This window comes from Ranitomeya variabilis, chromosome 1 (genome assembly GCF_051348905.1).
Source record: "Ranitomeya variabilis isolate aRanVar5 chromosome 1, aRanVar5.hap1, whole genome shotgun sequence".
Lineage (NCBI taxonomy): Eukaryota > Metazoa > Chordata > Amphibia > Anura > Dendrobatidae > Ranitomeya > Ranitomeya variabilis.
In genome coordinates this window covers 1,122,559,558-1,122,576,951 of record NC_135232.1, presented here as the reverse complement: position 1 = coordinate 1,122,576,951, position 17,394 = coordinate 1,122,559,558, and the positions used below count along the sequence as shown (strand labels likewise).

General features: G+C 40.3%; 1 protein-coding gene across 1 annotated transcript in view; it reads right to left on the bottom strand.

Moving 5' to 3' along the window:
* Positions 1–13,882, bottom strand: part of LOC143792980 (indolethylamine N-methyltransferase-like) — a 32,877-nt gene extending 18,995 nt beyond the window's left edge. The window contains exons 1-2 of the mRNA XM_077279519.1: positions 13,713–13,882; positions 6,528–6,738 (exon numbers count right to left, since the gene is read on the bottom strand). Coding sequence (XP_077135634.1) covers positions 6,528–6,738; positions 13,713–13,863 — 362 coding nt within the window. The 5' untranslated portion in view covers positions 13,864–13,882. The remainder of the gene's footprint in view (positions 1–6,527; positions 6,739–13,712) is intronic.
* Positions 13,883–17,394: the final 3,512 nt, after the last annotated feature.

Below are 17,394 nucleotides of genomic sequence, written 5' to 3'. Positions count from 1 at the left end.
GTAGGTGGTAATGCAGTTGTCCCTGAGTTGCAGTCCTGGTCAGGTGTATCTGCTAATTGCAGTTCTGACTGGGGTATTTAGGCGTGCAGGATTCATTATTCCTTGCCAGTTGTCCATGGTTGTTGGGAGGTTTTGGTCCTGGTTTGGTTCCTTCTGCCTTCTGCCAAATCAGCAAAGATAAGTGTCTGGTTTTGTTTCTTTGGCACACATGCTGTGTGCTTAATAATTCTGTGCTATTTAGTGTTTTTTTGTCCAGCTTAGATTGTGTCAGTATTTTCACAGTCTTGTCGGATTCTCTGAAGTGGCAGATATACATTCCATGTCTTTAGTTAGATTGTGGAACTTTTTGTATTATCTGCTGTGGATATTTTTGGAAGGGTTTTAATACTGACCACTTAGTATTCTGTCCTATCTTTCCCTATTTAGCTAGAGTGGCCTCTTTTGCTGAATCCTGTTTTCTGCCTGCGTGTGTCTTTCCTCTCCTACTCACAGTCAATATTCATGGGGGGCTGCCTATCCTTTGGGGTTCTGAGGCAAGGTAGTATTCCTATTTCCATCTATAGGGGTATTTAGTCCTCCGGCTGTGTCGAGGTGTCTAGGGTTTGTTAGGCACACCCCACGGCTACTTCTAGTTGTGGTGTTAGTTCAGGTTTTGCGGTCAGTACAGTTTCCACCTACTCCAGAGAAAGTTCATGCGGCTCCAAAGTCACCGGATCATAACAATCAGCCAAGTGGTGGAACCCCCATCAATTGCTGCACTAACAACATTCCTAGGGCTGATAGGCTATTGTAGAGAGTGGATTCCCGCTGTATCTCAATTGATGCAGCCCGTCTTTGATGTGTTGTCCACGTGCAACAAGGGGCAGCCGTACCAACTGACCCCAGAAGCCAAAAAGGGCTTCAGGGACCTGAAGGGAGCCATTCTCTCAGCTCCAGCACTAGGAATTCCAAATTATGACCTCCCTTTTCTTTTTTACTGTCATGAATTGGGGGGACATGCTAAAGGAGTACTAACGCAAGAACATGGGGGAAAACATCACCCTTTGGGATACTATTCCGCTCATCTGGAAATAGTGGCCAAGGGGGCACCCACATGTTGCCGCATGTGCGATACTAAAAGAAAAAGTTGCAGATTTGGTACTGGATAATCCTTTGGAGATTCTAGTACCACACTCTGTTCAGGAGCTACTGCTCCAAGCCAGAACAAAGCATTTGTCTATGAACAGACTGACAAAGTATGAAGTGGCTTTGCTGACACCTCCAAATGTGACAATAAAAAGGTGTACTGTTCTAAACCCAGCCACTTTGTTACCTGATACAGATAATGACCAGGAAATTGAAGCTCAGCATAATTGCTTCGAGCTTATGGATGCAGAAACACAACCACTTGCCAATGTGCAGGAGATACCAATTCCTAATGCAGATCTAGAGCTCTATGTAGATGGGTCACGATTTTATCAGGATGGGATACCCCATACGGGGTATGCTGTAGTTGACCAACATGGAGTAGTCAAAAGTGAAGCACTGCCACCTGGGATGTCTGCTCAGGAAGCTGAATTGAAAGCACTCGCTGAGGCGTGTATAATTGCTGAGCATCTGATAGCAAATATTTTTATGGACAGCCGATATGCTTTTGGCATTTGCCATGATTACGGTCCCATATGGAAGAGCAGACAGTTTGTTGGTTCCTCTGGTAGACCCATTAAAAATGCAGAGTTGGTAGCTCAGCTTCTGAGAGCACTGAAACTGCCCAAGAGAGTTGCAATAATCAAAGTGCAGGCTCATACTAATGAGCACACTAGAGAAGCTGAAGGCAATAATAGAGCTGGTATTGCAGCAGAAATATACACTGTGCAGGTGTCCGGGGGGATGGACCTACAACTACTTCAGAGCCTGCAAGAACAGGCCTCTACACCACAAAAAGAAGAATGGCAAAGGCACCTATGTGAGAAGGAAGAAGATGGTCTGTGGAGGTCGGACAGTAAGTACTGCCTTCCAAGGGCATTGTTCCCCATCATGTGCTCTCTCTCTCTCATGGCATAACGCATCAATCCAAAGATGCAATGGTAAGTCAGGTAAAAGCTAGTTGGGTCGCTCCAGGTTTCCACTATGCTGCTGCCAAATTCATACAGGTATGCATGATCTGTGCGTGCCACAATGTGGGAAAAACGGTGAAGGTGCCGCCAAAGTGCACCACCAGGCCATTGTACCCTTTTCAGCAAATACAAATTGATTTCATACAGCTTCCCAGAGTAGGCACCTATGAATATGTGCTAGTATGTATTGTTTTGTTCTCCAACAAGCCAGAGGCTTGGCCCTGTTCTTGTGCCAATGCACGCACTGATGCAAAAAAATTACTATCAGAAGTTGTTTGCAGATTTGTAGTACCAGAGGTCATCGAAAGCGACAGAGGTAGTCACTTCACGTCACAGGTGTGTCAGGAAATTACCCGAGCTCTAGGAATTGAGCAATCATTCCACACTCCGTACCATCCGCAAAGTAGCAGTAAGGTGGAGAGGTTGAATGGTACTTTGAAAATAAAAATCCAGAAAGCAATGGCAGAAACGGGTAAACCAAGGACTGAATGTCTTCCCATTGCATTATATACAGCCAGGGTCACGCCAACCAAAAAGGCTAGTCTAAGTCCATATGAGATTCTTTTCGGAGGTCCTCCAAAAACAGGGTTGTACTTCTCTCAGCAAATGCAGGTCTCTCACTCAAATATGACAGCTTATGTTGGCGCATTGCAACAAGTATTGCGGCAAATTCATACTTGTGTTTTTAGTTCCATTCCAGATCCTTCCTCCCTGCCAGGCTCGCATGATCTCAAGCCTGGAGACTGGGTGGTGACGCGGAAGCATTTGAGAAAAAGCCTTGACCCCCAGCTGACCACACCAACTTCATAAAGCTGGAAGGAAAGCCTGCCTGGATCCACGCGTCTCACTGTAAAAGATTCCACAAGAACTAAGGAAATGGAACTAGGAAAGTACTATCCCTTCACACTTCTCATGCTTGTTTCTCTGGTGCATGGTAAACTACCTACAACCTACAACAGACTACAACCTGTAGTCTGTCTCTCTGATTTATCTCTCTCAAATCGAACCAACCTCAGGTATTGCAGTTCATAGGTACCTAGAATTGGGAGAAATAAATTAGAGAGACACACTACAGGTTGTCTTTCCAAAATACCCTAGAGCCTTTATTGTCCAAGGGCCCTCTTTTATAGCCCAAAATCACGAGGAGCATAGATTACATAATAATTGGCAAAGAAAAGGATTATACAACAGCTTGTCACTTATGTCCTGGGATACAAGATGGATTTCACAAGAAGAATGCGGGGGGTGTTCTGCACATTCTCGTGGTTGACAATGATTTGGCAACAACAGTTGGGGTTATTCTGGTGAAGAGGATAAAAACAAGATACATATATCCTTGAAAGGACAAAAACACCCAATGTCCTGACAGCTTTCTGGGAATGACTGACCACTTGCTAATTAGAATGTTTGGTGTAACTAGACACGAGAAGATTAAGATGATAACGCAAGACTCTGTTGCCTATTATAGAAAAATGTATTTTCTGTATTTAAGATTAACCATTTCTTTAACAATTCCCCTCTTTTTATCATCTAATCTACCTTGCCCTATCTGATCCCTTCCTTCCGTTAGGTCTGCAGGATGACCCTACTTCATAAAATGCACGGCTTATCCTATGCATATCATGGGATGCAAGTCCTGCTGTGCATCCATTCAGACCATGCCTGTTAATCAGACCTACTCTCCCTTTGACAGCCCTATCTATTATAGGAAGTACTAAATATGGGGAGATATATATGTATTGTTAATATATTAATGTGTATATACTTTAGATATACAGTAGATATATATTTTAGTGAAATAACTGTTTATATAAAGTTCATTTAAAAAAATTAATTTGGTGAGGAAATCTTTATAAGATCTTGTGAGCATCCTTTTTGCTAGACCATCGGCTTTCCACAATGCATACAGTCCGCCAAGTCCACAGATGTTTGCTTGTTGCAAAAGATGCATTCACGTTGGAGTGCAGTTATGAAGGTAGTCATCATCACTTGAGTATACTTTGTCTCTGAATCAATATCGAGCTTTACTCCACGTTTACCTGGAAAACATTTGCATTTAGAACTGAGAATTTTCTTAATCAACATTACGAACAACTTTATCATCACCGCGAGAATCTGAATCACGAACACAGCTTGGATGAGGAAGTGCATCACCCCAGATACCCAGCCACCTATTCCCTTGAACCAGTTTAAAGGATTCAACCAAGAGAATATGCAAATTGCCTCTTCTGAGAAAAAGAGGACTTAACTCTATAGCGCCACCTGTTGGAAGTAGCGATCCTACAAGTCACAATCAACCCTTTAACGAGTCGTGCAATATGACTTAGGATAAAAGCCAAATTAGTATCTCAATTCGCAGACATGGTGTTTCGGGCTGTTGGCCCTCGTCAGTGCAAAGCATCAACCAAGAGAGCCACTCAGGGAAGGGCAAATCTTCGAGTGAATTAGCTTTCCGCACTCCTTCCTTGATCAGCCTTGCCTGTTCTATGTCATGGGTGACTCTCATTAGTCCGGAAGGATCTATATAATGGCAGCATGCAGGTCCTATCACCTGACAAAATCCTCCATGTGAGGCGGTGAGATCGTCGAGGACTATGGAATGCTGGTTAGTGATAACTATCAGCTGCTTCATATATGCGGATTCAACATATCTTTAGTGAAATAACTGTTTATATAAAGTTCATTGAAAAAAATTCATTTGGTGAGGAAATCTTTATAAGATCTTGTGAGCATCCTTTTTGCTAGACCATCGGCTTTCCACAATGCACGCACTGTTGCAAAAAAATTACTGTCAGAAGTTTTGGAGTACCAGAGGTCATCGAAAGCGACAGAGGTAGTCACTTCACATCAAAGGTGTATCAGGAAATTACCGGAGCTCTAGGAATTGAGCAATCATTCCACACTCCGTACCATCCATACCATCCACAAAGTAGCGGTAAGGTGGAGCGGTTGAATGGTACTTTGAAAATAAAAATCCAGAAAGCAATGGCAGAAACGGGTAAAACATGGACTGAATGTCTTCTCATTGCATTATATACAGTCAGGGTCATGCCTTAAATAAACAGTTATTTCACTAAAATATATATCTATATCTAAAGTATATATACATTAATATATTAATAATACATATATATCTCCCCATATTTCGTACTTCCTATAATAGATAGGGCTGTCAAAGGGAGAGTAGGTCTGATTAACAGGCATGGTCTGAATGGATGCACAGCAGGACTGGCATCCCATGATATGCATAGGATAAGCCGTGCATTTCATGAAGTAGGGTCATCCTGCAGACCTAACGGAAGGAAGGGATCAGATAGGGCAAGGTAGATTAGATGATAAAAAGAGGAGAATTGTTAAAGAAATGGTTAAGCTTAAATACAGAAAATACATTTTTCTATAATAGGCAACAGAGTCTTGCATTATCATCTTAATCTCCCCGTGTCTAGTTACACCAAACATTCTAATTAGCAAGTGGTCAGTCATTCCCGGAAAGCTGTCAGGACATTGGGTGTTTTTGTCCTTTCAAGGATATATGTATCTTGTTTTTATCCTCTTCACCAGAATAACCCCAACTGTTGTTGCCAAATCATTGTCAACCACGAGAATGTGCAGAACACCCCCCGCATTCTTCTTGTGAAATCCATCTTGTATCCCAGGACATAAGTGACAAGCTGTTGTATAATCCTTTTCTTTGCCAATTATTATGTAATCTATGCTCCTCGTGATTTTGGGCTATAAAAGAGGGCCCTTGGACAATAAAGGCTCTAGGGTATTTTGGAAAGACAACCTGTAGTCTGTCTCTCTGATTTATTTCTCCCAATGCTAGGTACCTATGAACTGCGATACTTAAGGTTGGTTCGATTTGAGAGAAAATCTCATCTTTAACAGTTTATAGCACAAGACATCAAATAAGTAATATTAAAAAAGTTAAAAATTACATAAAGCAATGTAAAATAAAGTTAAAATCATCAAATCATTCATCTTTTTCAAAATCGAAAGTAGTGAAAAAAATGATATATATAAACTAAAGTAAGTACCTGCAGCGCTGTCTCCGGATGAGGTTCTGTTCCAGGACAGGCGATAGACACTGCAGGGAAGTGATTGCAGCCCCAGCATCCTGTGACTTCCTGTTTGAGACTCCTCTCAAATGAAACATCACAGGAAGTGAAGTACCAAAAAATCATACTTAGGAATTATCTAGAGAGGCAAACGTCTAAAGTATTTTATAATAAAGGTAATTACAAAAATGGTTAGGATGTAAAGATAGATAACTAGAAAAGATATTTTAGGTGCTGGACCACTCTTTTAAGAATACTTTCTTCGTCCTGCTTAATGCCTCTGACCCCAGAACATCATCTAAAACTTATTCATTGCTCACCTATTTGTTGCAAAAAAAAATAAAAAATCGAGAAATTGTACATAATACTAGACCTGCATAACTGTTTTAACTCCATGAAGAGTTTTGAAGTTTGAGTCCGGTCAAAGGCCTTGGGATCTTTGTTTTTCCACAGTTCAAGCTCCATAATGGAGGCATTATTCAGTTTCAGCATTAGAATTTCTTGTAAGAACTCACAGACCGAAATAAGGTGCATGATAATGGGACCAAGACTGATGTCTATCAGGGTTTTTCCACTAACCAAACCTGTGAACAGAGAAAATTCTAGTTTAAAATATTTACAATTTTCTACTTTATTTAACAAAACCTTGTCTTAGGTCGTATATGTTGGCTCAATTAGTAATTTTGGATTTGTATTGCCTCCTATTACCACTGTAGAGACAAAAACCTAACTTCATCTGAAAATTCATAATGGTGATCAAATTTACCTTTCTGACTTTGCCTGTTGTCGATGAAACTATAGAAGGTCTAGCATGATAGATGGTTGATCAAATCAAAAAACTTTTAACTACTTTCTCCACCAGTCAATGTAATACCTATATTTTCCTCATGTCGACCAGTGTCTTTCTAACTTTGGCTGTCAGGTTATGCCAAGAGTCTTTCAGAAAAGTCATGTATCCACAAGATATAGCCCATATATCTATTGGGATTATCCATATGACAGCATTTTTGGCCAGTATTTATTTGCAGAGGGAGTTGCATCAAAGTAAAGTTGGAAGGTGCTCTATAGGAAGGGGGTTCATATACTTTCTGGGTTCAGCTCCTGGCTTTAACAAGAAATTTGTAGCTCAAAAGGTGATCTAGCGATCATGGCATCCATTCACTGAGTTTTATTGTTACTTTGAAGGTTTTTGAGATACATTTGTTTCAACTTTACATTCAAAGGAGAGACTTGGCTAGTTCTCTCCGGCTCGGGGTGAACCGATTGCTCAAATGACAGCCGATTTCCCGAAACGGCAAAAAGCATCGCCCCAACCAGGTTCCCTAACTCGCAGTTTTCAACTGAATGTGCTTCCTCGGACGTACATACAGTTGAAATATATTGCTGTACAGAAAGCCACCGGCATCCTGCACTGCAATAGTTAACAGCCGCCAGTCAATCATAGGCCAACAGCAGACGTCGGGCGTGCACGTCACATGGCATCATTGCCATGCGCTGGCCGGTTTGAGATGCAAAGAAGAAGAAATAGGATGCGTCTGGAGTGGTAAGAGGAAAGATTTTTTTTTTTGCTGAGAAGCCGCATCATGGTCATATTCTCTATTTGATGCTCTCCTCATTTTTTGCACCCCAAAAAAGTGCATAGTATTACACGGCCTTCATACAGATAGAAAATGCCTGGCAGACTATTACACTGCCTGTATGCAGAGTGCCCCCAACAGAGACTGTTTTCAGAGTACCCCCAACAGAGACTGTTTTCAGAGTACCCCCAAAAAATAAAAAAAAACACTAGACAGTGTAGGCTGTTGGCATCCGCCTCTTCCACATACACTGCCATGCCCATCTCCACCTCAACCTCTCCCTAAACTTGGACATCCGCCTCCTCGTTCAAGATTATTATTTATTTATTTTTTATTCTATGTTATTTTAAGTAATTTCCCTATTCACATTTATTTGCAGGGCAATTGTCTTGCCTTTAATTACATTTTTCTTTTTTTTCTATAAAACGGTTTTTATTGTATAAAAGCGCCAAAACATAAAAAAAATATAAATCAAGTATCGCTGTAATCGCACTCACCCGAAGAATAAAACTGCCTAAACAGTTTTACCACACATGGAACGGCATAAACTCCCTCAAAAGAAATTCCTGAATTGCTGTTTTTTGTTCATTCTGCCTCCCAAAAATCAGAATAGAAAGTGATCAAAAAATGTCATGTGCCCGAAAATGGTAACAATGAAAATCTCAACTCGTCCCACAGAAAACAAGAATTCACATGACTCTGTGGGCCAAAATATGGAAAAAAGGCATCTTTCACACCTCCTGATATTTCCGGTACCGGAAAAAAACAGTACCGGAGATGTCGGTGTCTGTGTGTGTAATACTTGTGGCACACAAGTGGCATCCGTGTGCCACCTGTGTGCTGTTTCAGTACCACATGGACGGGTGCCAAAGAAGAAGCTTAAAGTAAGCGCTGCTCCCTGGTATTGGTTGCTTAACATGGCTCTCATCATTCTCCCCTGCTTTGCAGGCGATCGACACAAACAGGGGAGAATGATGAGAGTTATATTTAAGTGATAAGAGACAGCAGGTGGTGGCTGATGGGACAATTACTCCCATCAGCTTACCCCTGTTGCAGCTAATAACAGTGACAGCAGGAGCGGTTGATGGGGTATTTATCAGCTGCCGCCTGCGCTAAAAATAAATAAATAAATGAATGAAAAAAACAGCTTTGGTTCCCCTGTATTTTCTATAGCCAGCCAGGCAAAACTCACAGCTGGGGCTGCAACCCTCAGCTGTCAGCATCAGCAAGGTTGGTTACCAAGAATGGAGGGGTCCCTACACTGTTTTTTTTTAAATTATTTAAAGACATAATAAAAAAAAGGCGTGGAGTCTCCCGCATGTTTTGACCACCAGCCTTGCTAAAGCAGACAGCTGGTGTCTGGTATTCTTAGCCCGGTAAGGGCCATGGATTTTGATCCCCCCCCTCCTAAAAATAGCAGCCTGCAGCTGCCCGGAAAAGGTGCATATATTAGATGCATCAATTCTGGCGATTTGCCTGGCTCTTCACATTTGCCCTGTAGCGGTGGCAAGTGGGGTTCATATTTGTAGTGTTGGTGTCACCTTTGTATTTCCAGGTGTCATCAAGCCCATGGCTTAGTAAAGGAGAGATGTCTATAAGACACCTATCCATTACTAATCCTATAGTTGTATGGTAAATATAGAGACAGCCAGAATAAAGACTTTTTATAAAAATAAAATAAAACACACTTTTTTATTTTTATTTAAAAATAACAGACACAGTTATGCTCACCTAATACCTAATTCCATCAAAGCCCTTGTTTTCCTGCAATAAAACAAAAAATAAAAGCAATCATATTCCTCACCTCTCCATCAATCTGTCCCACGCCGTAATCCATGTCTGGGGGAGAAATAGTTTTTAACCTGGTTGGTGCCAGAATGTGACCATCCAGGCTGAGAACCACTAGAGAATGAGCTGCTGTGAGCGCAGCATCAGTGATCTGTGGTGCCATCATCGAGGTTACCACAGGTCAGTGAGGTTGCGTTCACAGCTGGGCTGAACTGCAGTGACCTCGATGAGATCTCTGCTAGCTCACAGTGCTAGTGGGCATCTCACCGAGGTCACGGGATCTCACCTAGGTCACCGCAGTTCAGCCCGGCTGTGAACGCAGCCTCACTGACAGGTGGTAACTTCGATGATGTCACCGCCAGTCACTGTTGCTGTGCCCGCAGCAGCTCATTCCCCAGTGGTTCTTAGTTTGGAAGATTGCATCTTTGCACCGTCCAGGATGAAAACTATTTATCCCACAGACATGGATTATAGCGTAGGACAGAACGACAGACAGGTGAGGGATATGATTGCTTTTGTTTGTTTCAATACAGGAGAACAATGGCTTTGGTGTAATTAGGTGTCACCTCAGGGATTTCATCTGAATCACGTCACTCAGTGTAGAGTGACGGATAAATGTGATCCCAAACATTATGCAAAATGTTCCCAATGAAAGCTTCAACTCAATCCACAAAAAAAGCAAGCCCTCACTCAGGTCTGCCATCTGTTAATGGAAATATAGGGGGCTTTCACGTTACTGATAGCACAAAGGCTCTGGAAAAGCAAAATGGCTCCTCACCCGCCAAAAGAAATTCAGCAAATTCTCAGCTCCCAAATCCAAATGCATGTACCTCTCTCTGAGCCCCACAGTATACCACATATTGCGTCCACGTTTGGCATTTCTGAAGTGATGAGAGCCCACCCAACTTACAGGTGCATTCCTCCAGAAGCAAGGGTTGGGCATAACATACTGGTGACTGCAACGTACTGGTCACTAGAATGTACTGCTCACTACAACGGCAATTTGCAATTTTCACTCGGCAACATTCATTGCTGTTTGTTTCTGAAAAATACCCATGGAGTCAAAATCATCACTACACCTGTAGATAAACTTCCCAAGGGGTATAGTTTCCCAAATGGGGTCACGAACAGGGATTCTGCTCTTCTAGCAATTAGGGTCTATGTATATGGAGTCCGCAAACTGTTCTAGGAAAATCTGGGCTCCAGCAAGCAAATTGCGTACCGTTCCTCCTGAGTCTCTCTGTATGGCTAAATAGTACTGTACATCCACATATGGGGCATTGCCACGTTCAGTAGAAATTGTAGGGAAAAATGTGGTACCATTTTTACCCACTTCTTGTGTGAAAATGTAAAATATTTAGCTAAAACAAAATTTTGTTGGTAAAAATTTAGTTATTTTGTCTTTACTGCCCAATGGTATAAAATTCTGTGACTCACCCGTGGTGTCAATATGATCACTGCACCCCTAGATGAATTCATTAAGAGGTGTAGTTTGTAAAGTGGAGTCACTAATAGGGGATTCTGCTGTTCTAGCACCTCATGAGCTCTCCCAGTGAGTCATGGCACCTGCAAATCATAACAGTAAAATCTGGCGATCCTTGCCTTCTGAGCTTTGCACTGTGCCTGAAAAATATTTCTAGATTACATGTAGGGTATTGGCACACTCAGGAAAAAATGTACCTCAGTTTGTTGTAAAACAAAAATTTCTATTAGCCCTTAGAAAAATTACAAATTTCGGGTTACAGCAACTTTTAGTGTTCAATTTACCCTGTTACCCTTGGGAAAATAAAAAATTGGGGGCGAAAAGATTATTTTTGTGGAAAAAATATGATTTTTTATTTTCACGGCTCTATGTTATAAACTTCTGTGAAGCACTTGGAGGTTCAAAGTGCTCACCACACATTTAGGTAAGTACGTTAGGGGGTCTAGTTTCCAAAATGGGGTAACATGTGGGGGGTTTCCACTATTTAGGCACATCAGGGGCTCTCCAAACACGACATGGCGTCCGATATCAATTATAGCCAATTTTGTGTTGAAAAAGTCAAACGGCATTCCTTCCCTTCTGAGCTCTACCATGTGCCCAAACAGGGGTTTACCCCCACATATTGGGTATCAGCGTACTCAGGACAATTTGCACAACAACTTTTGAGCACAACAACTCCTGGGAAAATAAAAAACATTTGGATCTGAAATGTTCCTTTTTTTAAACATTCCAAAAATTCCTATGAAGCACCTGAAGGGTTTATAAACTTCTTGAATGTTGTTTTGAGCACCTCGAGGGGTGCAGTTTTTAGTATGGTGTCACTTTTGGGTTTCGTCAATCATTTAGACCCCTCAAAGGGACTTCAGATGTGATGTGGTCCCTAAAAAAAAATGGTGTTGTAAAAATGAGAAATCGCTGGTCAACTTTTAATCCTTATAACTTCCTAACAAAAAAAAATTGGGGTTCCAAAATTGTGCAGATGTAAAATAGACATGTGAGAAATGTTACTTGTTAAGTATTTTGTGTGACATATCTCTGTAATTTACGGGCATGAAAATTCAAAGTTGGAATATTTAGACAAATTTCTGTTTTTTATTCACAAATAAGCACAAATCCTATAGAAGAAATTTTATCGCTGTCATAAAGTAAAATATGTAACAAGAAAACAGTCTCAGAATCACCGGGATCCATTGAAGCATTCTAGAGTTATCACCTCATAAAGAGACAATGATCAGAATTATAAAAATTGGCCCGGTCGTTAACATGCAAACCACCCTTGGGGGTAAAGTGGTTAATAAAAATGCTTTGATTAAAAAATGGCCATGAATAAGAACCACACACAAATGCCTGTTCAAAGGGCATAGGTTTTTGCTCCAGTATGTCCTGTTTTTTAATGTTTCTATGATTTTAATTTACATGTTTCAATAAATGTTTTTGTTTCAATACACAGTGGAAATCAAGTGCGGGAATTTCACTAACTTTCCAAGTCCTATCCGTTCCTTTTCAACCAGGATTTTTCACCTGAGTACTTCCCATGGATCTACCGGAGCATTTAAGAGCTGAGCTGAAAGCACACATTCTATTCTATATGAGAGACATTTAGCTGTGCATGTCTATTTTTGCACACTTGTTTTACTAGTATCATATATGAACCGTAGATGTGACATCAATACTTCAGACTGCTGCCATGGTTTGCTTACTGTATAAGTTCTTGTCTGTTTAGGATTTCTTACTTCCAATTTGGCAAGGGTTGAATTATTGGGGTTGAAAAGATTATCAAAAATTAATGATAGTATTGTACAAAATGTATGTTAAAGGGAAAAGTGGTAAAGGTAATGGACAAGGTATTGTAGAAGAAAAAAACATATCATGGCTAAGAATGTGGTAGCCGCTAGCCGCAGGAACAGAAGCCCCACCTCTGTCCCCAACTATCCACGCAGTTGTACTACCACCAACCATATGCCACAATAACTTTACTTAGTCTCCAGTAAGAGTATTAGTAGGAAATGTAGGATGCATTGAAATATAGGACGTCAGTCATCTCAGTCACAACAGGATGATGTAAAGATACAAAAAGCAGCTCCGCATAATCAGGTCCAAATGACAAAGGTCGGGCAGTCAAAGATCTGCAATGATGAGTGTTTGCTATGTCAGTCTTAGACCCATAAGCTCGAAACTCTGGTATATAAAAAGAGTGTTTCACAGCACTCCAGTTAGTAGATAAATGAATCCTTTATTTCATTGCAAAAATGCAGACTCTGCCATTTCAACTCTAAATGAGTCTCTCGAGCAGACTGATGTTACCACTGACAGCGACACCATCAGCTTGAGTCAGTGTTCTGTAAAGAAACATTTGTCTGATAATAAATAACTAAGACAGATCTTTTTGGACCATTTTTTAATAATAAAAGGGAAAAATCTGTCATTGCAATGTATTATTAAATGGACTGTTGATTACTACTTGTTACCATCCATTTCTTTGGTGAGGTCACCACTTTGTCATTACTAAGACAGTTGGAATTAAAAAGATAGCAATGGGTTGGGTACAGTCCTAGGAGACCTCAGAGTATTGTATACATTTTTAGGGCAGTTGAAGTGTATAGAGCTTACATTTTTGGGAAAAAAATGACCAAACCTGGGGAATTCAAATAAAAAAAATATTATCTCTATTTAATATATTTTTATGTGAGATACTGTTTTCTTCACTTACCTGAGCTAAATGCTTTATAGAAACATCTCTGCATGTTAATTGTAGACTCCTTAAAAGTTGAGAATGGAACACTTTGAGAGAAGTATTCTTCCAGGTACATCTTGCGATTGATTGCTTGTTCAGGATAATACAGTGTCAGGCAGGGATCCATTGTAGTCTTCGTCTTTACAGATTTTCTACAATAAAATGTGTTTTATGATTAATATATGATAGCATTCCCATGAATAATAGTCAATTTGTGTAGATTTTTATGTAAGATTTATGAATAATAACAGATGAAGCAGAACTGAGTTTGGCATTTGCAATGATAGATCACCAGGTGTTATTTGTAGAGATGAATGAATTTCCAGAAACTTTATTAGGGCAGATAATAAGGAGTAAAAAAAAATCTTATGTTCCCCTCTCTTTGGTGCTCCTTGTACCTTTTCTGCTGTCATTGGTTTTCTAATGAGTTCTTTTATTTTCTATCATATTTCTGACGTATTACGTTCACTAGGGCCCACATCATCTCATGGACCATGATTCTCATCACTGATGTTCATTGCGGTGGATACGGTTACATGCGGCTTTATGCATGTCATTGATGTGCCTTTTACTCCATCTGACAACATAGGGCATAGTTAATAGAAGACTGGCTAGAAGGAAGGTAGAAGGCAGGAGATAAAATAGTCAATTGGAGTTCCTGAAGTGAAGGGACTAGTATGGAAAGTGCTGAAAAGAGTTGGCTGCAAAAAACTTTCTCACCACTTACTGTCATCTTACAAAATGGCAATTGGCCACTTATCATTTTACTGGTGTTTTCAGAAGCAATTAACAATGAAATTCAGATTCTGATGAATGAGAATTTGTTTTTTGTAAAATTTTAGGCAAATTCAATTAATTATCTGTGCAGTTTTTTTCAGTTCACATTATCTCCTGTTTCATAACTTTTCAGTTCTTAGGTGAATTATATTTTATATGTCCTCTTCTTATTCAGATGTACTATCTTTAGGTGTAATTTAGGAGTAAAAATTTGCTAAACATTATTATCGATGCATATATACAAATATATGAAATCACTGGAAATAAGGTTGGCACTAGTGATGAACGAATATACTTGTTGCTCGGGTTTTCCCAAGCACGCTCGGGTGGTCTGCGAGTATTTATGACTGCTCGGAGATTTAGTTTTTGTTGACTCAGCTGCTTGATTTACAGCTGGTAGCCAGCCTGAGTACATGTGGGGGTTAAATGGTTGCTAGGGAATCTCCACATGTAATCAAGCTAGCTAACAGTCGTAAATCATACACGTGCGGGCGACAAAAACTAAATCTCCGAGCAGTTATAAATACTCGGAGATCACCCGTACGTGCTTGGGAAAACCCAAGCAATGAGTATATTCGCTCATCACTAGTTGGCACCGTTGATGTTACCAAATATTTATTTATTAACTGTGCAGTGTGTGATATTTTGTAATGGATTACAGATGTTGTTATCCATATCTTGTCAGACGGTACAATAATCTAACAATATAACCATATAGCGCATCATCTCACAAGTTATGGATTGCTGCACATGTGCAGGATCAGAACCACCATCAGTAAATAAATACAGCACCAGCCCACCATCAGTACATGATACCACAACCACATCATGAATGTATCAACAGAAACATAGCTAGTGCATGAATATAGTATCTGAGCCATCATCAGTATAAGGCTGCCGTCACACTAGCAGTATTTGGTCAGTATTTTACATCAGTATTTGTAAGCCAAAACCAGGAGTGGGTGATAAATGCAGAAGTGGTGCATATGTTTCTATTATACTTTCCTCTAATTGTGCCACTCCTGGCTTTGGCTTCCAAATACTGATGTAAAATACTGACCAAATACTGATAGTGTGACGACAGCCTAACACTACAGCACCAGAATCACCAGTGCTTAAATACACTAACTGACCTGTCACACCAGTGATTCACACAGTGGGAGCATCCTACTCACTGTGTTGACTGCTCTGCAGTTCACACCAGTACTTCAAATGTCAGCAAGGGGCAAAATTCACAAGTCGCAGTTTACACCATCAGAATAAACTAAAGATTTTAAGGAACAGAATACATTTTTATTGAGGGATAAATTGCAAAATTACTTGTTCTAACAGTCTCTTTACAGCTGTTTCCATTATACTATTATTATTCTTTGAATTTTTAGACATTGTTAAAAGCTAATTGCTCATTGGATTTTTTTGCCAATTATTTCCATTAAATTCTCAATTTTGTCCACAGGATGTTAATAAAACTTTGAAAAAAAACAAAGCAAGACTGCAACTAGACAGACATTCAATAATTCCATCTGTTACCTGTTCTGCAAGGAAAGTAAAACAGATATAATGAGTATATAGCCATTTTTTTGTTAGTTAGATCATAGCTTAACCCTTTGGCCGGCCTCACACTCAGCGTAGGGAAATATGGTCCGTATTTTATGGCCGTAATACGCCACAAAATTCCAAAACTAGTGATCCGTATGTAATTCGTATGCAAGGTGTGGTGGCGTATTTTGCGCATGTAATGTTGCGTATGTGATCCGTATGACAGCCGTAATGCGTATTTTTCACGCAACCTGACAAAATGGACATTTAACGGTTTTTGAGGCTGAAATTGATTTAAATCAGCAACCCTATTTAAGTCCTCTACAACAGGTGGCACCCTCCCATATGGCCATTTTGTGGTTGTGTATCTGTTGGTGTGTTGTGGTAACGTTTGCACCATGTCTGACCTCCTGCACTTCAGCCCAACACAGCGGGTTTTGTTTAACTGGGTCTTGTCGCTTCGGTTTGGCCAGCCATATCCTGTGATTGTCGATCCGTGAAGGAGAAGAAGAAGAATGTGGGTGCATCCTCTTTTGACTAAACGCCTCACTAAAGGCCATTTTCATAGGCTCTATACAGCTCTGCGGGCACATCCGGATAAATTCTATCTCTACTGTCGCATGACGATCATTACATTTGATATATTGTTGGAGATATTACGTCCAGGTATCACCTATCAGGACACAAGGATGCACAAAGCCATATCCGCAGAGGAGCATCTTCTCCTTACCTTACGGTATGTATTCAACACCCTCACATACTGTATGTTGATGATCTTTTTTTTATGTTTTGGTTTCTAGCAGGTATCTTCAGGCATATGTGTACATTAGGTCACAAGCAGATCTTAAAAAGTTTGTGAAATGTTATAGTTAAGCACCCTAAGGACATTTTGAATTTTACAGCATTAATCATGTTTTAGAAAATATAAAATCTGATTGTGCTTCTTCATCTTTTTTGTGAACTCTTGTAACCTACCTAATATTTATTTTTTTACACTTTCTGCTTCCTGACCACTGGATTGTCGTTTGTAGGACTACACCTGGAGTTTTTGATTGGCCACTCAACAATTTCGGGCATTGTGCGGTCAACCTGTAGGCAAATATGGGATCAACTCAAGGACCTTGTGATACCTGAGCCAAAACAGGCTGATTGGCTAAAAATATCCCTTGGGTTCCTGTTATGATCCTTAGTGGTTGAGGATCACAAATTACTCCAGCTAAGTAACAAACATAGGACAAGCTCTAGGGAGGTGGCAAACTGGACTGACCGCAAATCTGAACCTATCCAAACACACTAGAAGTAGCCGGTGAACGTGCCTAAAAATCCTAGAAGTCTTGAGCCA